Source organism: Amblyomma americanum, chromosome 1 (assembly GCF_052857255.1).
Source record: "Amblyomma americanum isolate KBUSLIRL-KWMA chromosome 1, ASM5285725v1, whole genome shotgun sequence".
NCBI classification, from domain to species: Eukaryota; Metazoa; Arthropoda; class Arachnida; order Ixodida; family Ixodidae; genus Amblyomma; species Amblyomma americanum.
Window position 1 is genome coordinate 76,334,074 of NC_135497.1, and position 21,373 is coordinate 76,355,446.

General features: G+C 58.2%; 1 protein-coding gene across 6 annotated transcripts in view; it reads left to right on the forward strand.

Moving 5' to 3' along the window:
• Positions 1–20,574, forward strand: part of LOC144113072 (uncharacterized) — a 128,757-nt gene extending 108,183 nt beyond the window's left edge. For 2 of the 6 annotated variants that reach the window (XM_077645975.1, XM_077645976.1), the window contains exons 2-4: positions 3,339–3,577; positions 13,573–13,683; positions 16,038–20,560. In XM_077645975.1, the coding sequence (XP_077502101.1) occupies positions 3,386–3,577; positions 13,573–13,683; positions 16,038–16,379 (645 nt within the window). In that variant the 5' untranslated portion in view covers positions 3,339–3,385 and the 3' untranslated portion in view covers positions 16,380–20,560. Of the gene's footprint in view, positions 1–2,034; positions 2,157–3,023; positions 3,578–13,572; positions 13,684–16,037 lie in introns of those variants that run through there. The other 4 variants (XM_077645971.1, XM_077645973.1, XM_077645972.1 and 1 more) reach the window with 4 other exon arrangements.
• The last annotated feature ends 799 nt before the right edge of the window (positions 20,575–21,373 follow it).

The following is a 21,373-nucleotide window of genomic DNA, read 5'->3' on the forward strand; positions in this document are numbered from 1 at the left end:
GAGGCTTTAACCGTTTCAAGTTTCCTCACCAAAATTTCTCATCTTCCGGAATTTGATAGACTACAAAGTTTGGATTCAGACGGTTTGGTAAGCGATGGGCAAAGATGATGGTTACACAATACGTTTGAATGAGGAGTCCGGCCGACCCACCGAGCTGGTGATGACACGGTCCCAGTCCGTTTCCTGGGGTATCCCAACACATGTCGTAAGGTGTCGAGTTCCGTTAACCTCATTGTTATCGCAGAGAAACAAAAAGCTCACCGCTTTTCCCACACCTCAGTCGTGGCACGTGCGCCAAGCGATCTAGTCACCCAGTTGGGCTGGCAGACGCGTCGGCAGGCGAAAGCAACGACCTCATTATGGTGGCGCTATGGGCTCCGAGCGCGCTGTCCCGCGAGCGGAAGGCGCCTTTCGCCACGTCGCTATTGTGCGTAGCGGATTCTTTCTGCCCACCCGTATGCGAGCAGCGGTTCGACCAGAAGGCGAGCTTAGTCAGCGCGCCCAGTGAGCCGTGGCGGCGCGAGTGGCAGAAGAGAAAGCGCGGACAGCTGCGAAGAAGAGGGCGTGTCGGGACGCGCCGGACGGGGGCGCCTCTGGTTTGCAAGGAGGAGGCTGTCCGAGGGCCAAAAATAAACCGAGCGCGTACATCCCGGATCGGACTTCTTTTGTGGCATTGCGTGTGACGCAACGCGCGCGGGGAAACACACGGCGCTAACTTTCCGATCCGAAAGGCGACCTTCGGCGACCGCCGTCGCTGGGTGCGCGGCCGGTGTCGCCAATTAGCGGTGTCACGTTGCGGCGCGTGGCCGTCGACCAGCGCTGTTTTGGGCCAAGAGACTTTTCGGGTTCACTGCGTCGCCGCGCGCGCAGCCTTGAGCAGCGCAGGTGCGTGGAGGGGCATCCACCGGGCGAACGGCCGTAAACAGTGGCCGAGCGACAAGTGCGGCCCTCTCCGACGTGCCAGCGGTCGTCCGCCGCTGCCTTCCGAAACCCGCGCTCGGCCGCGTATCGCGGAGCGAGGCTGACCAACAGGGCGCACCGTTTCTGAACCCGTCGACGGCGAGCGCGTGCTCTTCCTCAAGTCCGTCGAGGAAACCCACGCGACCGGTGCGGCCGCCACTCGGTGTTTTCCCAGCGCCGTTTCGGCCTGTAAAACTGACGGCATTTCTGAGTACTGTGCCGCCGTCGATTGCGCGCGACAAAGCACGAGCAGGGGAGAGACGCCTTTTGCAGCTGCATTTTCTGCGCTGGTGGCAAAACGAGCGATGACCTAATGCAAGTGTCCCGTATCGCCTTCGGGACTTGTTTCTTTTTACTCGGTAATACCGGGGGGCTTTACGGCCCTAGAGGGTATGCCGCGAAGGTGCTGAGAATCGGCGCTCGAACAATTGGCTGTCATTCCCCAAGTGCCGCTTCCCGATTCGGTGTCCCCTCGACGGCGTCCCTCTTAAGCCATAAATTAGTGACGTCAGGGCCGCCGCCGCTTTACGATTGCACGCGACCGCCGGACGGTGCGCCGGGAGGGAGCTCGCCCCCGCTGCGCCGGTGCCATACGGGAAACGCGCGCCAGCCCGTGGTCCCAATAAATACGCCAGCGGCGGCTTGTCAACGGCCGAACCGTCCCAGGGACACCCGGTCAGCACCGCGCTCCCCGCCGATCCCGCGGAATGCCGTTATTTATCGGCACCGGGACCAGGTGTTACAGGCTGGATGCTAAAGCTGTCAGGCCGGCCCATCGGAGGGCCAGACGCCGCCAGGGCCACTTCTCCGGAGGAGGCCGCCGAAGGGGCTGCCCTGTCGGAGACCTCGACCCGCGCACACGCCCAGCGGCCGAGCCCCATTTCTGTCTCTGCCGCCGCGGAGATCAGCGCGAGCCATCTCGGCGGAACTGCGTTGGCCGGACGCTGTGCGTCGTTGTCGCGGGCCAGCCGCCCTTTCACTGCCGGCCCTGGCCGCCAAGCGGTTCGTCTCGCGACCCTTTCCAGAGGAAGAGAGACGGTCAACCCGGTGTAGTGTACAATCACGCTTGCCGTTCTTGCGGATGGCAACTATGTCAGTCATGACGCATACGCTGCGTACGTGCATAATGAACCAAGCTGCGTGGACACATTTTTCTGCGTCATTTATACGCTTCGCTGGGCTCATGTTTCCATTGGGTGAGTTCGATGTGGTGTACATTGTGTTCGCGTGTTTTCTCTTTTGTGTAGTACATGATTTTCGTTTGTTCTAGAGAGTGGGGTTTGCCTTGCCGCCCTCTTGTGTAATCAATTGGCTAAAGGGTCAGTGTGTCCCGCAGCAAAAATACCACTGTGCTAAAATCTACCCTGAATTGAAAAAAAAAAAAATTGGTGGTTGTGAAATTTGGTGTTTTAGGTATTCTTGGTTCATACCTAGCGGACAGTTGCGAAGAGAGCAAAAAAAAAAAGAACGAAACTGAAGAGAACTAAAAGCGAGATCGTAGTCATTTTAAACAGTTCGTACAGCACCATGCACTCTGCGCCCATGTCACCCTTGGGTGGCGGGCGCTTTGGTGATCGTGCCGCTTGTGACTGGCCTCCGCTCGGGCTACTCGCGTCACGCGATTAAGCAAGCGTCTCGTCATACACCACAATCCGCCAACGCGATGGCCGTTCGGGGACCGATCTTACGCTCGAAAACCTACGAACAGGTTTGCAGATCTGGTCCCGGTACCGCAGCGCAGACTTGTTGGAAACACAGGCGAGGACGCGCGTCCGAGTCCCGCGTTGCGAAATCAATGTTCGAGGAAGCGGGCCAAAAACGTGGCTCCCCATCGGTGCTAATGGGCAATAATACCTCCCGGAACTGGGCGCGCGCGCGGCGGGGCTTTCCGCGGGCCGTCCCGCGCGCGCAGCCACCTGTTGCGCGTCCTGCGCGCGCGGCGGCGCGCGGCCGTCTGCGCGAGCGGTGTCGGCGGCGGCGGCCCGTGCGTGGCGCTGCCGTCGCCAACCTGCGCGCGAGCTCAATGAACACACCTACGGGGAAAAAAAGCGCGCTCTTCTTTCGAAGGCTCGCCGCCCACGTGCGGGGCGGGCTCGGCCGCGCGGCGGTCCAATGGGCGGCCCTACCTGCGGGGCCCGGCCAATGACGGCGCCGCGCCCCTACGTCACATCCACATCCGGGGCGGAGGGGAGGGAAAATGGGCCCTTATCTTTTTATGAACAAGTTGCGGGAAACATGCACGCCATTTGTTTGAGATAAGCGTCATGGCAGCATGAAATCGAGAGTAGCGCGTGTCCCCGGGAAGGAGCCATGCTGCGCCGCGCGGCCCCGGCCCAGGTGGGCCCACCACCGACCGGCATCTTCTCTGCTGCCCGCAGATACCCGGACCTGGGTCACAGTGCTCGCCGTGCTGTTCCACTCCGCCATGAGTGCGCCCGTGTCGCGGTCCGGAGAGAACAACGACCACCCGCTCTGGGTCAACCCGTGCAACCTGCCCGACGACGCCAGCGGACACGCGGGCCACCTGAGGCCGCAGGACGTACGCAACATGCTCGACGCCGTGGCCAACCGCGCCCGGGTCGCCAGCGAGGAGGCCGAGGAGGCCAAGCGCAAATTTGTGAGTACCCCCCCGTCTTTCCGATTTCGGACGCCGAGGCACACGACTCGCGAGCGCCTCGGCGTCCGAAATCGGCTCTCTTCTGGGCGTCCTTCGGCGCAGCAGAAGCGTGTCAGCGACCGCCTTGTTTTCATCCCGCCAGCGCGTAGCGGGCCCTTCAAGACCCACATGCATAAGAGATGATCACTGTGTTCGGGGAATGCCATTAGCGCGCCGCACTGGGCTTCGGGGAAGCTGCGCTGGTCGGCCGGGGCAATTACTGCCCGCAGAGGCGCGACCGGGGCTATGTGCGTCAGGGCGCTGTCACCATCTCATGCGCCGTGGAGAACGAGCCTCCGCGTGATGCCCGGAACGCGGGAGCGCCCCCTTTTCTGTTGTTCCCGTCGACATGCACAGACGGCGGACGAGAGGAAGGGGGCGTGACGCCAGTCTCGCGTGGTGCATGTGCTCGCTCTTCACGGCTGCGGGAGGAACCGCCGCCGAAAGAGGGACTGAAATGGTTGTGTTTCGATGGCCGCTATGCTGACCGCCAGTGTTGTCTCGACCAGGTAACAAATTGCTTGGCACCTGCTCACGAGAACCCAAGTCACAGAGGGCAGATTCTGCTGATACGTTCTAGGGACATTTCAGCCACCTTTTCTCCCCAGGCAGTTAACAGTCGATCAACTCCACTCAAACGTACAAATGTCAGTCACGTCGACCACGGCCGTATTGTACCTGTTCAATCAGTGCCAGATCCATTGAAAAAAACGGTCTTCCCATGTTGTCGCGAATTAAGTAGAGCTGATTTTTTTTTTTTTTCATTCGCGGTGTCCCTCAAATTCTCTGACAAAAGCATCGACCAGCACTGAGAAGCTCCCCGTGAGTAATTAGTCCGCGCGATCAAGTAGACGGCGAAATAGCACAATTATCCCGTGCGATCAATTTCGCCCCGCAGAGTGGAGGGTGTGACCGAGCGTTCCCGTCGCCAGCTTTTCGCTGATCTCGTTATTGCTCGCAGAGGGTGTGCGGTGTGTCGCCTCGCGCGCCTTCTTTACCTCCGTCACTCATGCGATGCGTGCGAGGCTGCACCATGCACGCGTCGAGCGCATCCTTTGGGGCTGGCATTGGCGATTGCCACCGCAGAGGCCCGCCGGGGGCTTCCCTGCGATTCGTTCCGCCAAGCTGCAGACATCGGCACGCGCCCCACACAGCGAGAGTCACCAGAGCGAGCGACAGTCGCCCCATTGAGCTGAAGAGGGATTTTCGGACGCGCGCGTAAGAAAAAAAAAAGAAAGAAAAAAACAACGAAAACTCGCTACGTGCTGCACGCGCTCTCGTCCCCTTTACTCGGAAGTGTCGTGCGTCGCCTACGCGGAGAGTCACGATGCCACAATAACCATCTTCAGGTACGGAGGTAACAGAGAAGTAAACAGCGACTGTGTGTGCACTTTGACGCAAGGGGAGGCCTTCTTAAGTATTCTCAGTAAGATTAGTGTATTTTCTAATTCTTCAGTTAAAGGCTGCTCTCTAGTTACAGCTGTAAGCCGTTTTCTGCCAGGCAGTACGAAGGTGGCATTGACGAACCTGCAATCGTGACACTTAAAGCACATCAGCAAGTCGCGCTAATGTTTTACGCCCGTTCGTTACGCTCGCTCGCTACTTGTTTCGGCACCGGGGGCGTAAACAACCGCCTAAATGGCTCGCACGACGTCCGCGACTCACTCGTGTGTGGATGGTCCTCTACTCGTAACAAACAAATCTCTGCCTCAGGCGCATATGGTTCGGGAAAGCTTTAAACAGCGTCTGCCATGCGAAGGGACTTCCTGCTCTTCGAGAAGCTTGCACCGTTCCACGTGCGCCGGTGGTCTCTTTAAGCTTTAGACATCTTTCGAAGCGAAGCGGTTCAGTATTGGCCAATAATACGCAGCCCTCTTCGCCAAGGGTCCGGCGAGCTACTGGCATGCTGTTGCCGCTTCTAGGTTGTAAAATAGAGGTGTACGTTTTGCTGCATGGAGCTTCGGAACTCAAACAGCATTGCAAAAGTCTCAAAGCAGCACTGTCCTAATTGCATTTATGCCAGTCGCAATGCGCGCTGCGCAATTTGACCGACTCTTTGCGTTGCATGTGCAGCGTTAACAGTTTAAAAGGGCGAAATCCTAATATACGACTTAGGAGTGTTGTAAATCAGCTGTGGAAAGAAACGCCAAGTCATGGTAGTCTCAGATGTCTAGCATATTTAATAACGTGGTCGCCTCTATTCCTGAGGTTTTTGCAGTAAAAGCAGTGTGGAGTTGCATGCCGATGAATACGACGAGGAAGTGCTGTAAGGCACGCAGTAAAGACTGTTTCTCGATGCAACCTGTCCGACTTAACACCGCCGGTTCTTTAGAAGTGCTCGAGAAAAACACCTGACGGGAAGGAAGCCTCCAGTTCCGCTCACGCCAGCAGGAAGGGGGCGCGCCTGGAGTGAAGGATCAGTTTGCGGAATGGGACATGCCGGAATTGTTCCCGGCTTCCGTGCGCCCCAGTGTCGCGTTGCCCCCGCGGCTGTCGGGCCGGTAGAGAAACCTCGGGTCGTCGGCGCTTATTAGCGCGGCCCACCAGAGAGGCGCGGAAGAGTCCCGAAGGGGTCGTTTGCGAAACGCGCCGGGTGCGAGAACCATAACACTTCCTTTCTGGATGTCGTCCAAAATTGCCGCCATTGACCGGCTTGGCACGCGTTTCCCGGCGAGCAGTGAACGGGCGCGCAGCACCGGGTCAGCCGCGTTGGCGTGGTGCTCGCTCTGCCATTCACCTCGCGCGCCACCAAAACCGTGGGGGTCGCCGTGGCCAAATATAGCCGCCGTATACGCACAATGCCCCGTGTTTACTGCGGGCCCTCTGAGGTCGCTAGCACCGCGGACCGCTGGCTTCCGCGCCGAAGCCCCAGGCGCGGGCTCCGCGCGACAACAGCGGCGGCTTTGTCGACGCCTCAATGGGGCGCGGGAATCTGCTCAAGGCGACCAAAGCACGCGCGCTCCTCTAGGGCTCCGCTGCTGCGCGCTGGCCTCCGCCATTTTGTTTTCGTGCGCGGGCCTCTTTTGCCGCCCATTTTGTGCTCTCTCTCCGTCGTCTGACAAAGCCGACAATGAGATCGTGACTTGTAGTAAAAACACGCGTGGGCGCGCAGGGGGGCAGAATGACTCCGCGCCACCGTTTCCTTTCTCGCGCTGGGCGTCTCAATCCGGCGCTGCCCTGCGCGTTGACGAAGTCGCAATTAGGTTCCGCCTGCCCTTGGCGGCGGTGAACTCGGGGAGGCAGCGGTCGGATTTTTCTTCCGGCCTAGACGCTGCCTCGCCCACGCGCGTCTGCTGCCACCGCAGGGGCCTTTTGCGAACCATTGTGTGCCAGGCGCGGAGGAATTTCTGCACGCGCCGTAGCAGCCGACGTGACCACTAAAAAATCCTCTAAAACACGGAGGAGACGCCCGTTTACGGCTTTTTGCCTCTCCGAACGGAATCTGAAGGGTCAGGCTGGACTTGCGTTGAGCGTCCACATTTGCTCCCCCTGCGACGACCACGAGCTGCATCAATCGAGCGCCGTCGGTCAAACCAAACAACGCATTGTCGGTGCATTTGCTACAGGCGTGCACTGAGTTGGTCTGTCTAGGCGCCGCAGCAGTCAACGTGAATCGCCCCCGGAGGGCACCTGGGCGATTCTCTACGCCTCGCGTGCAGTAATCCTCTCAGCGCACCCGTGCGCCCCCAATGGGCGCAGTGCAGCCCGCCAACGAGACAGTAAAGAGTCTCGGGCGCGCATAAAAAAAGGGGGCCGTGGAGAAAGCGCCCCTCAAGGACTCTGTCGCTAATCCTCGCGGTGACGTGCGCCGGGAGTGATTTTGAGGAATTTTAACGACCATGTTCGAGGCGCGAACGACAAAGCGCCAGATCGCACCGGTGGTCGGTCCAACGGAGGCTTTTCCGCCTTGTTTGTGAATGCGCCGACCTGGGCGAGGGGCGGGCGCGACTCCGCACCATTCAGAGGCTCGTTAAAGCGCGCTATAAAAACGAGCTTGAGGCCTCTCGTCGTTCGCAGCCGAACACTGCCTCTGCGCGCGCTGTTTATCGCCTGCCCTCTTGTTCGCCGTTTAAACTTTCAAATCGTCCTCGCGGCTGAAACGTCCGCAGCCCGTTTATATTGTTTCTTCCCGACCCGTATCGGCGACGCAGATCTGACTGGAGAGCGCAACTTGGATACAAGTAACCCTTGCGCGGGGCAACAATCTGAGGCCATGATCGTCGCGCTCCCGCGGCACAAATTCTGGAAGATAGTCCGGCTGCAATCTTCCCATGTAGCCGCGCATGTGCCGACTTCCCGGCGCAGTCATCTTTTTTTTTTTTTTTAAGCCGGGGAGCCTGCGCTCGTTGTTCAATCTCAGCAGGAACGGGTTAGGCGGGAGCCGTCGCGCCCCGCGGCGCACGCGAGCGTCGGCCCGTGGGGCGCGAGTTCACTTGCGCGCCGGTGCGAACGCACTGCCTGGATGCGACAATGATGCGGGTTCGAACGCCTCTGCCGGCGGCTTTTGACCGCAGGAAAGGGCGACAATCGGCGGAAGGGCCCCGTCAAATGTTGCCGCCTTGCGTGCGGCGACAGCCGGCGAGAGCCAGTGCCCTCAAGTCCACGGGTTCGTTTCAGCTCGGGCGGTTGGTCGCGTCATTCGATGCGAAAGTTGCGGTTGTCGGGCACACAGAGTGAATCCCCTCTTGCAGGAAAAAATGAAACGCCGCTGTGACGGGACCGATTACTCGCTGCGCCGTACTCGTTCCCGAGTCGTATCGCTGTTTTTCCCAGCTATGATGCACCTCTCGCTACAGCCAGGAACCTATCGGCGGCATGTGCCAGGCTTGCCTTGGCACCGGCATCCTGACTCATGCCGGGAGAAGTAAGCAAGAAAAAAAAGTCTCCGGCGGCGCGCGTGATTGGGGATACGAAAAGAAACAATGAGCGACGGCGCGTAACTCCTCCGGGCTCAGTCGTAACCCACTTTCATTCAAAGTGGACGCAGTCAAGGTCAACGCCCTTGCGCGACGCGTTTCGAGTCGACCCAGTCGCCCTTGGAGGGGAGCGCCGGGTGGTTGGAAACTTGGAGCGCGCCGGACGCATAACCCGTGCCGCCTCCGGGCTGTGTGCGCTCGTTGACGTCCAGCGCCCATTTCGGCCGATCGTGACGCGTTTTCCATTAGAGCCCGTCGCCGCCGTTGCCCCGGGGCTCGCGACGCGTTCGGATATCGAAAGTGCTCGCTCGAAATTTCCCGGACAGCGCTTCGTGTTGCTGCTGCGCGTGGCTGAGGCTGAACCGGTGCTCGGCAACGCAGCCAGCACCGGAGGCTTCTAAAATGGGTAACCGCGTCTGGGCCCAAGAGGAAAGGGAAAGCGCTCGTTTCTTTGCAGCTCATCGGGGCGTATAGGCTCCCGTTTGCAGCCAGGACTTTCCCATCTTCGTTGCCATGCTTGTTTTCACTGAGTGGTGCTGCAGTTGTCTTCGTGCAATAACTGCGGTGGGGCACTTGGTATAGCGACCGGTGGGGAGTGCTGTGGAGGCGAGAGGAACCAGCTTTGTCGTCTGCAGCGTGTAATCAGTCGTCTCCGCCGGATTTCGTGCTGTTTTCTGACTGGCACCCATCGTTGTCGATTGTCGGGCGTACTGTACCGAGTCCTTCATTATCCACGCAGAGGTTTGGTCCGCTGCTTTTCAGGCCATCGCCACATTTGGAAACGTTAACAGCCGCATGTGCGAGTGCTATGTATGTAGTTTCTGCGCTGAACGCTTACAAAGTCACGCAATCCACCTTTCTTCGGGCGCGCGTTCGGTTAGGCGTTGATTCTTGAAGGAAGGTCATGTTAGACGTTCGAATATTAAGCGTCCAGAGGAGACGTTCTCTTACGCGCTGCGCGATGCTTCATCCGTTCGGTAGTAACGCCAGCCATTGCTCCCCGGAGGCGACCCTTGGCCGGCGAGAAGATTCGGGACGAGGCGTGCCGTGGGCAGATTTTAGCCCCCGTTAGCAAAAAACGACGGCGACAGTCGCTATGTTTACTCTGCGGAATTTCAGTTATTCCTCGCTGCTTGTATCAATCTGGAGGCATTCGCCAGCGCTGCTGAGCAACCACTCTCTCATCCTGCGCTTCTTGCCCGTCGCCGGCCGCCACGGGGCGCGGTGAGCGGCAGGAGGGCTGGCGAGAATCGTCCACCCACGGCGCACGACTTTCCAGAAGCGGGCCCACGCTGTCGGGCAAGCACCGGCACGTTAACCCCGGGCTCTTGCAGGGCAGGCGGATGCTGCGCGTGAGCCTTCCGGCGGCGCCCCGCGCAACGGCGTGGGAGCCGAGGCTTGGCCCCGTCGGCAGAAACACCGGCGCCGCGTCACGCGCTCGCACACACCCTGGAATCGCGAGACGGTTGCTCGGAAGACGATCGCAGCGCGCGCCTCCTTCCCCCCAGTTTGTCCGCGACGATCGGATCCGCGTCGGAGCAGGATACCCTGCGTGGTGGCGAAAAGCCCGCCTTCGCTGTCGGATGATCGGTGCGTGTGAGCTGATCCGCGCGCCAGTGCTCTCATGCCACCGGCTCCGCGGGGAATGCCGTCTTCAACCGCCCTGCACGCGGCGCTGATACCAGAGGGTTTCGCCCGTTGTATCGGATGACCGCCGGAATCGAGCGTGCAACCCTCCCAGGGGAGACAGTCACTGCCGCCGGTGACGAAGCGAGCGACGTGATCTTCCGCATGAACGGTCCGAGGGACGACTTTGCGTCGCGCGTGGGGGCAGGCACGGAATGGGCGCCTCTATGCAAATCCGTCACGTTCACCGCTCAAAGGCGCACCGCGCCAGACGCGGTCGCGAGGCGTCGAGCTACCCGTCTTCCATGCCGTCACGTCTAGAGCACGGGAACGACCTGGGCGCGCCCCGCATAAGATGCATGCGCGGAACACTGCTCTTCCAGGAGTTGGGCGCAAGGACGCGCGCGGTTCACGGGCGGCTTCCTGTAGTGAGCGTGGCCCCGCGGAGAATTTCGCGCCCGTTGCTCGCGCCGTTGTGCGAGGAGGGTAGCTTTCGAAACAGCACTGGCTCGTGTGGAAACTTTGGCTGGGGCATTCCCAAGATATCTGTGTGGATGAATGCCGACTGACACGGAGCATTAGGCTTGTTGTTGGAAACGGACATCACATAGAACCATGCATGCAGCAGCACCCAAGCACGCCTGGCCTGTCTTCGTGCGTGCACAGCGCCCAGCTACCGTCTTCGGAAACGGGGAGAGGCAAGGGCGCCCGCGAGGGGTAACAAAGCAGCGAGCAGCCGGCAATGTTTTGCTTCCGCGGAGCGCAGAAAGCGTCTGTAACCATTGTGCATCCCCCGGGAAGTGAGACGCAGGTGTTCGCTTGTCACCGCGCAGAGCAGCCGATGAGGTCACACTCTCATTAAACTCCTTCAGGTGTGACAGTCTGAGCGCACGCTCCATTGCGCGCCGCGCGTTCCTCACCGGCCTGACGCATGCGTTGCCTCCCGACCAAGTCACCACGGCGCCTCTCCGCGGACCGCCTCCTTTTGTCACCACGAATAGCCGCCGCTCGGAGGACAATCATTAACTGCTTCGTGGGCGCCGGTCGAGGCGATGAGGTAAAATATTGTTGGAGAGAGAGGTCGTCGCGCCAGTTCACCGGGTCAACTTTATCCATGCTCGGCTGGAAGCGTGTTTACTGGGTGTTATGCCTACTTGCTCGGAAGTGGAGAAGCAGCAGCCAAAATAGTACAGCGCCGTGATGGCTAGCTGTTCGCTCTTGTGTCGTTTGCGAACGAAGTCATTGCGCGGACGCTGACACCGTTTTGCTCTACCTGAAGCTGGACAACCAAATGGGCGAATTTCGGAGATCGATATATTTCGACCACGTTTTTCCACAGGAAAAGAATTTGTTCGTTTGGAAAATCAAATATCGCTGCAGTCACCCATATAGCAGAATCGCCTCTGTTTGCACGCGCTATGCGTGTTTGTTCAGTGAAGATGTAAAAAAGAAAACAAATTGGAGGGGCCGCTTAAGTTCCTCCTGAAGGGTATGACGCCGTTAATGGGTTAATGCCCATATATGCGGATTTCGTCATTCTCTACTTAGCGTCCCTGGGAGTCCTCAAACCAGTCCTGGAGCAGCGGTTAAGCGATGCGCCACTGCCCTGCGATGGCAGGTGCTGCCAGCGGTTGGTGGGCAGGCTATAGTGACACCCAGGTTTCTCTCGCCGAGCAACCTCTTGCTACTGATCATTAATTTAGCAGCCACCTGCCACGATGGTCAGTTTGCTCACTGTCCCGTGGACAGGTTGTGATGACGCCACAAGGTCACGCTACCCAGGTTGCTTCTCCTCGGATTTTTCGCTCACAACGCCGACGCCCGATTCTGTGCAGAACGGGAGCCATAACGCTGTCGCGTTAAAAAGAAGTCCCAAACATTGCCTGGCGCTTCTGAAACAGTTCGACTCCCTTCACAAACTGCTCGGCAACTGTGAAAAAAAAAAAAACATTCGCTGCGAGAGGCAGCGACGTCAGGTCAGTCGCGATGCTGGCGGCGAACGCTCGCCTTTCGGTGAGCACTGGGCCACCCCCAGCAGCGTACGGCAGTTGCACGTGTCCGTGTCCCCCCCCCCCGGTGGTCCTCCAGTCCGCGACGACGTAAATCGTCCGTACAACAATCGGGCCGCGGGGAATCGGCCAGCTCGCCTGCGTACGAGGCTGCTTAGCATCCGCCCTGCGCAGCTCTCGAGTGGCGCGCGCTTAGTCGGATCGTATATTTTTAGGCGACAGGGCGCGCTTGCTGCGGATTCGCGGGCTTTTTTTTTGCCTCGGGTCAGCGTTTCGTCACCGCCGCCCGATGTATACAGCGCCGCTTCGCTTGACTGGCCGTTGGACAAGGGCAACAGCGTCTCTGGAAAGTGGAGGGCGCATGCTTGTGGCCCCGGTTCTCTTGCTCGTGCGGTGTGTCCTTAGCTGACAAACTGCTGCACTCGGAGCGAGGAACAATGTGTGGAGCAAGCTGACCATTGCTACACGCTAGGAACAACGTTCAGCTGCTGTGAAGGTTTATAGAATCGGTTATTTCTGTGCACTTCTGTGCAAGCCCTCGGCGTTTCAATATCTGGCGTGAACCTGTGCTCTAGACAACGGCAAAAAAAGGCCGCGAATGATGAGGGAGGAACGCGAATGGGAACTGTACTATGCGACTTCTACAGTTCTAAACGCGCGCACTGCAGAGTAGCCGTGATTGTCGGTGTGAGCAGACGCCAAAGAACCGCTCTTAAAGACGGGCTTTATTAGCGATTCCGGCTGGAAAGGCCCCTGTCGAACGCGCGGGAGCCGGCCACGTCAGGGGGGTTGGGGGGAGCAGCCGCCGTCTGAAGAGCGCTCGCCTTTCGGGGCGCTCTGTCTTAACGGCTCTGCGCCAGCTGACCTTGGGTGTCGGCACGCAAACATGGTTTGCTGCAGTTTAGAGACGCGGGGAACAGCGCAGCACACCCGAGACGGGAGCCGCGGCGGCCCCAGCAATGGCATTCCAAATATTCAATTCACATTCTTTCCCCGTTGGAAAAGCGAGAGCTTGGCTCCGCTGGCACAAAAAGCGGGAAGGTGGTGGGGAGGAGGTGACAGTTCAACCATGCAGCAGCCAACCCATCCCTGTAATTAGCAGGGCTCGCTCCATCGGTGGCTGGTTCCCCGACCAGCGTTGCCCTGCACTGGATATCACGCACAGTAAAGCGCAATGCGTGCGTGCGTATAGGCAGCAACAGGTGCCCCGCTCGGGCTGACTCCCCCTCTCCATCCGCTTCCAGCTGCCCCCCCTCCCGACCTCTGTGCTGCGGCCCCCTCCTTTCCCCAGGCCGCCCGGCGAGCGCTTTCCTCTTTGCTGCGCTTGCAATCAGCCTCTGAGGGAAGTTCCGGATTTGTGGCGCGCATCCCGACTAACCGCCCGCCTCTTGTTCTCGTGGTGCAGGTAGAGAGGACCTTCTCGGACTCCGAGTTCGAGGACTCGGTGGCCTCCTACAGGCTGCCCTGGCTGCCCAATGTGACAACGCCGTCCGAAGAGCACTTCAAGTCCATGACAGTGAGTATGCGCTTCTGTTCTGGGCATGCCGCCGCGTAGCCAGTCGGGGAAGAGGGAGGATCATGCAGGCCTGCATATGGGCGCATATCTGCGTCTGCCCCAATTTTGTTCCTCTGCCTCTTGTTCCCCCTTTTTTTTTTCTGCGCGTATTTTTAGTTGCCGCATGTTCGCGCTGTTGTGCGGTCACAGCTGAGAGAACAAACGCAAGATGGGTGACAGAGGGTGTAGATTATGTAGCGATAGCTACATTACGGTAGCATTTAGAGCCTTCAGCGTGGCTGGTCACGTGGTGCGGAGCAGCTGCCGCCGGCGCGGCGCCGTGGCTGATCACGGGGTTGGTCACGTGACCAAGTTCCATTCGGCGAGCTGTAGCTATCGCGTCACTCCAGGTTTAACCAGAGCTAAACCACCGCCAATTTCGGCCGGTGATGAACACATTAGCGACTCCCGAATACGGTATAGTTTGGTACGCTTTTATGCGCGCCCTTGTTCTGTCGCCTGTCCGCGACTGGTCCCTCGGCTGCTGTAGAAGCGGACACCCCGGAAGAAATGCGCGGTGCTCGGGAAGGCCTCTCGGAGCGCGTCTTCTCGTGCCGGCGAACAAAAGGCGGCGCCACGAGTGGCCAGAACTGGTTCAGCCCCCGCGGACAGGTGCGCGCCCGTCGAGCCGCCTTTTGTCTACCAAGAGGTCCGCGCCGTCTCCCGCGGGCCACTCCAGGGCCGGCACTTGTGCCGAGGGCTTCGCCGGGCACACAAAGGGAGTCCGCTGTGTTTCGGCGGCACGGCCACTGACCCTGCGGCCTCGCGGTGGTCTTGGACATCGCACCTAATTGAACGCTCCTCTGCACAGTGGTGCCGCTAACGACGCGAGGACGCAGATCTGTCAGGGGAAGATGAATGCGCGAGATGAGCACCCTGTCGGGCCTGCTACAATGCGTGCATGGCAGGCCCGGTCGGGATGCGAGCGTGGCAGGGGACGGAAGCCCCGGAATCCCCGCTCCTGGGGTGTCCCTAATAGGCGACGGGGAAGACTCTGAATAGCCCCACCGAGGGGCCTCGGTGTGCGCGCGGAGAACAAGACATCGCTCGGCTATCACGGCGTTGACAGCGCGGCAGTTTGTTGACACCAGGACCCGCCGAGGGAGGCCGCGGCGATCAGCGGAGATAAAGTGTGCAGATAGGCCGGGCTGAAAGCGCGCAGGGCCCACGCGGCGCGCAGTTTTTTCCCACGCTTGTGCGGCCGTGGGTGCCCCGAGGTGGTCATCCGGGTCGGAACAATGGGCCGGAATGCGGGCCAGGTTTTGTTTCTTGGAACCCCGCGGAGCGCGCCCCGGGTGGCCCCGACTTTTATTTCTCTCGAGGCTGTCGTCGAACCGTGCCGAACGGAGCAAACGTTGGAAACCGCTTTTCCGAGGTTGGAGTCCCAAACAGTCGCCGCTAGTCGCTGTTTCGTTCTCGTTGCTCGCCGAGTTTCGGGATTCGAGCAGCGCATCGCAGAGGCCTTGTCTCCGTGAATGATGGTGCGGTGTCGGACCGGGGCTGTTTAATTCGAACGCGGCTCTTTAACGGCTCCGCGCCCGTTCGCCGCCGGTGCTGCAAGGGAGGCGGCAGAAGGCGAGGACACTGTCGGCGGCGCGCAGCCGCCGGCAGGTGACGTCCGCTGAGGGGGCTGCCCGGTTTGCCCGAGACGCTGGCCGCTTGGAGAGCGTCCAAGCAGACGCTCGCCGAGCGGCACCATCTCAAGGGACCCTCGGCCAGCCGGGGCCTCGCTTTGAAAGACAGTGGCCCAGATTTATCGTCCTATACGTTACGGCCTGGGTGTTGTTGTACAGCCGGCCGTATTTCAAGCGTATACCACTACGTCCCCGTTTATCCCCTTACCAAATCAGATTAGGGGGACCCGAGCGTCTGCGGCTGGCGGCCGCGGAATAGCAGCAACATGTGGCTAATTCGAGACGCGAGATTCATAAATCGCCGACATCCTGCCCTACGAGCGACCGCCGCTTAACGAGCCACATTCATTCCCATCGGTCCCGGCACCTTTGTTTTGCTGACAATTTCCCGCCTTCGCCAGGGCGTTAAAAAGCCGAGCAAAGCGAACGTCGAGTGCCTGTGACAGCTACATGAATCTGCTTTTAGCCTGTCATACACAATTGTTTTTGTGCAGTGTTATGCGGCGGCGCTTGCCTTGCCTTGTGAGCGCGTCGAAATGGGCCAAGTGCTTTTTTTCCCCCCTCTGTACGTCACTTAACGCGGATCCCGTCGGCTATCGTTGGCCAATTTACAGAGTGCGCAAGTGTGTGGTCGAGCATCGCGGCGTACTCATGCTTTCCCCCGTTGCTGCTGCTGCGCAGAAAGAAGAGGCGTACAAGACGACGTTCGGCTACGTGCAGTACTACGCAGTGGGCCTGGAGCAGGCGGTGCTGGACCAGATCTTCCACAACGGGCCCTCCCACCCGCTCTTCCTGAAGATCCAGGAGAACCTCGGCCAGCTGCTGTGCGAGCTGCAGATCGGCATCGTGCACTTCAATGTGGCCAAGAACCCCGACGTGCTGCGCGAGGTGATGTCTCACGAGTACCGCGACTTGAAGCAGGACAGCCAGCGCAACCTGCGCGACTACATCATCCTGCGCGAGTACATCCGGCTCACCCGGTACATCTCCGAACTGTTCGCCTACCTGCGGGACCACTCCTAAGGGCGCCGCCGCGGACGCTCGTACAGTGCCGCCCGCGCCGCCCCGCCTAATTTATTCCTATTTATTAATTTATTATCGTCGAGGGACACTCGGTCGCCCGAAGGCCGCAACGTGTGGCGGACCGTGGTGCGGCGTGAACTGTGCGCCCCGCGAACTCGGCCGACTCCAGCACCAAAGAATTGACTTCCTAGGACGGACCACCAGTGCGCGCAGTGTTGTGTGTGTGTGTATGTGTGTCGGTGTGTTTGTGTGTGCGTGTACGCCCGAGCGCTCGTGCACGCGCCTCTGCCTGTGCGTCTGTGGGCAGGCAGGGCGCGCGCGCTGTTGTTCCCCATTGTAGGTCTCGTCTGTAGCCGTACAGTGTCTAGGAAATCAATCGAAAAGAGAGAAGAAAAAAAAGCCTAAAAAAAATCATTGAACTCTGAAACTGTCTGTCCGTACTAAGCAGGCCCCGCACAGAGCCGTCTTTGAAGGCTCATTACCTGGTCGCCTAACGGCTTGGTGGAAGCATTACGGGGTGTAACGCGGGTGCTCCCGACGCCATGCTCATGGACCTCGCTTTTCGCTTTCTCAGCGAAGACAGTCTACTTTTTTTGTCACATTATCGTAAAATGCATTTGACAACTTCTCTGTTTTCGATTTTATTGACAACACCAAATTAAATGTGACTTCCCGATCAGTCTTTCTCGAAAAGCTGTCTTACGAGGCCAGAGATCTGACTGAAACTTTTTATTATTTTCGTTATTTGCACGCTTTTATCGTTGCTGTTGAAGCAACAGAACACATTCCTGCGCTGGAGTTGTAGATATAAGGATGTTTGTGGGCGTCTGTGCATGTTTGTGTGTAGTGTCTAAGGAGAACTGTCCGGCAGCAAATGGTCATGCACGCTAGTCTCGCACCTGTACTCGCTGCAACGTGCACCTATCTGAACGAGAGACCAGTCCGGAGAAACTACCTCAGTCCTCGCATGCGACCGCGCATGCGCCGAGCAGCTATTCCGCGCCCGGCCGGCGCCCCTCGCGCATTACACGAGCCGAACGCTGGTGCCACGCCAGCCATCGGCAGTCCATCAGTTGAGCCAGCTTGCCGAGGGCAGAATTGAACACGAGTTGGGCGAAAAGCCTTCCCTGCAAAGGAAAGAAGGGAGCACAGAGCTGCTAGTGCGCGGGATAGTCTTCCCTATAGCTTGATGAAGAAAACGAATATACCTCACGGCGGTTTCCTAACCCGGATTGGTAGGGGAGCAAAAGGAGGATTAACACACAAAAAAAATTAACCGCTTTTAAAAATTGGCATTGGGTTGTGAAATAAAAAAAATTAAAAGCTTGTGGAGGTGCAGTTGCACCCACGTTTCTTTGGCCATTAAGTGACGTCAGTTATGAGCGTTCACAGAGAAATAATGCTTGAAGCCAAGAGAAAGAGTGAGAGAATGAATAGCGAGAACGAAGACAGCAGAAGCATGGTGATGGGCGAGGGGGTGGGGGCCTCTCTTCACCCAAACTTCTCCCGATTACGTATGGCCGTCGTCGAACGAAACAAAATTTGGGCCAACTTGTGGCTGGCATAGGAGCCACTGGAACCAAACGTGCTGCGTGCGTTTTGGCAACTGCACTTAATTTGTGGGGGTGAATTGGCGTTCGGCTGAGCCTTTCAAGGGTGTCTGTCCAATCACTTTTTTTTCAATCAATCATTCAATCAATTCAATTTATTTTCACCAAAATAAAATGTACATTGCGAAAAAGGAGGGTAGGAGAAAAAGCTGCACAATAGCAGCTTGACAAAGCTCTTGACATTGCTTCTTCTTCTTTCGTACCTCTAGCATGACGAGGGGAACGCTACTTCGCGTCTCTTAAAGGCCGACCCACATGGAGCGAACTTACACGACGAACTTCGCCGCCGCTGTGATTTCAGTGTTGCTAAAAACGGCGTGGTTCTATGTACGCAGTAAAATGCTGAAAAGAGCTGGTTTGCATTTACACTTAAGCCATTATTTATTCCATGCCGGCAGAGAGGACGAATTATTTAGTTTTAATGCTAATTCGACAAAAATTTTTCCCCTTTTCATCGGAACATAAACTGGAGGACGCGGAGAAATCTCCAAGGTGGCCCGCACTGTGCAGTGGTAATCGCGATCTGGTTTAGCCGCGGCGTGTTGCTGTGCGAGGAGTTTCAGCGTTTTTGCGTTCTACGAAAATAGTCGTCGCATCTGGACGGCTGCGATGACTTTATCATTGTACGCGATGCGAGGAACTTTTGGCGCCATGTACACCCAAGCTGGCTAGTAGTCAAATGCGGCGGGCTGACAACCCACGTTTAGCCGCTTCCGGCGAGCGGCTAACCTCCCGGCGAACATATCCATCCCTGCTTGATCAACGGCGAACAGCCGTCGTCCGTCCGCCACTTTTTCGCGGGAAAATCTCTCCATGTGGGTCGGCCTTCAGACCTCTTGCTCCGGCAAATCGAAAGGCGGCTATGGGGCCAGGCATTTCTGCGCACATTTGTAATTTGTCTCCCCTGACGACAGTTTCATCGGGCATTCACGAAATCGTACGTCTTGGCTACTGCATCAACCATTTTCGTTCTATATTGCACTGTCGCCGACGTGCCTATATTTGCAGTACCAAAAAGAAAGACGGATAGATGAGATTTCTTCGTTGGCTATGAAGGCTAAGGAAGAAAAAAAAAAGCGGGAAAATAGACAAAGATGTTCTCGTCACTAGTATGGCTGCAGACAAAAAAAAAATAGAAGATGCGCCCGTCGTAATTTTGCCCCCTCTTCCTATGAACTATGTTCCTGACAAAAATAAATGTACTGCGAGGCCATAGCTGGTTCACTGCGACCAGAGTTCACGCGAGACGCCTCCCGGCTTGAGTGAGACGACGCGCTGCTGGGCAACTCTCTCTCGAGGGCCGATGGGAGGAGGAAAGCAGTTCTCGCCTGCAGTTGCTGTGCCAAACTGCTTCGTCCCGTTCACTGAGCATTGCAGGACGTTCACTCGCGGGTTTGACGACGGTACCTTGCGAGGAGTTTTAAATAGAATCTCAAACAGAATCTCAAATGGGAATAGAAATAATCGCACACAACGGACGGGAAGCCGAGTGGCCGGTGGTGTTTCGGCCGCGCCGCCATCGGCGCGCGCAGTTTATCTTAGTCTTCGCGGTTCTGGGCGAGCTCTCTCTGTACACATGAAGCATTGGCACTGTACCATATTTTTGCTGTTTCTCGGACGACGAAACTGCCACATACACTGTATTTTTTGCGGTTGTGAACAATTGTTCCGCGTAGGAAAGCAAGGCTGCTGCACATGTTAATCCCGAAGCGTTGCTTTTTGTCTTTCATTGTTCACTTGCTGTCACTGCAGCGCCACCTTATCGTTCTGTATTTTATTGCCCATTGTTATTTAATACTCATCACCACATGGCATGCAGGACATACACTGATGTGTTACTTCGTAGGATTTCTGGTGTGACCAGTCCTATGTTCCATATGTTCAACGGCGTCTGACGCTCTACTTAAAGCGAGGAATCGCGTGAAAGACATCTCTATTTGGTTTCGTTTCTTGTTTTTTTTTTCTTCATTCACGGCTCACTAGAAATATTGAAATATAAAGCGTTGTTTTACATCAGCCAAGTGTCTGTTCCGAAGACTTCCTTTCTCATTTTTTCCGAATATGCGGAAGCGCCTCATCTGCACGTATTAGTCATTTATCCAGACCGACGCTCTCCATATCCACAAGAGAGAAGTCGACGACGCAGGATTGGGCCCTTTATTTTTCCTCCCCACGGGGACAGGTGAAGAGAGTGCCCGAGGAGAGCCGTGCATTTCAGTCGCTCGGCAACGCGACGCCGCCGCCGCCATTCACGCCGGCGACGCAGGTGACAGAAACGCGTGCTCGTTTGGCTCCGACATGAGCGCGGCGGCGCTTCTCAGCCGCCAGGCGGAGGAGGGGGGAGCGGCGCGTCTCTTCTTTGGCGCACGTTGTCTGCTGTAAATAACCCGCGGCCACAAAGCGAACCAAGCTCGTGCGGCTCCGTCGAGAGGCGGAGAAGCACCTGTACATACCTAGTGCAAAGCGTTCGAGTAATTAGTTTTCGTTCATTTTTTTTTCTCTCTCCCCCCGCTGTTGCACACTGAGGCTGCCTCTATGTGATGAGCACTTCAGAATAAATGAAATGCGTTTTATTTGAGCAGCGGCCCCCTCCGTGTGTGCTTCTTGTCCGCTCGGTGCGGCCCCGGCCGACGCCGGCTGGAGGGCCCACTTGACACACATCGCGGCCGACCGGAGAGTCGAACCACGGGCCAGACAATGCCGCATTAAACACGCGATCGTTCCTCACCGTTATGAATACGAGGGCGGAACTCGCCTAATACACTTCAAGCGCCTAGCCGAGCGTGGCCACAATGGCTCCGGACAGACGTCATGGCAGCCGGCCTTTGTCCCCCGGGTCCGGCCGACGTTCGGACTCCTCCAAGGCCGCCGACCGCCAGCGGTGGCCACCGCCGCCAACGGCTCCGCGCTCGGGCGGACGGCGCCGCGCGGGGCGCGCGGCCCGCCGACGCTGATTAATGGCGTCGCACGCGTTAAAGGCGGGAGCAAAGACAAAGGGCCGGCCATTGTTGACAAAGGAAGAGGACCGCGGGGAGTTCCACGTGCGTCACGTCCGGCCCGCGGCGCGATCAGACAGTCGCCCTTCGACCTTCGGCGCGCGAGCAGCCTCCGCGGGATGCGGCGCCGGATGAGAGCCGCACCAGCGCTCCTCCCCCGGGCTGCTGACTCACGGTGCCCTCCGTGGATCCGGAAGCCAGGTACCACTCTAGATTCCGGCCGCTCCTGGGCGTCAGCGGCGCCCGAAACGCGGGGGCCACGGCGGGTCTCTGGCGAGGCGTGAGTGTCGGCCGACGATGCACCGAAGGACGGCGGGGCTTGACCCCCACCACCCGTCATTGCTATTCCTCCGTCGCCTTGGCGCGCCTGATGCGGCGTGGGTGGGCC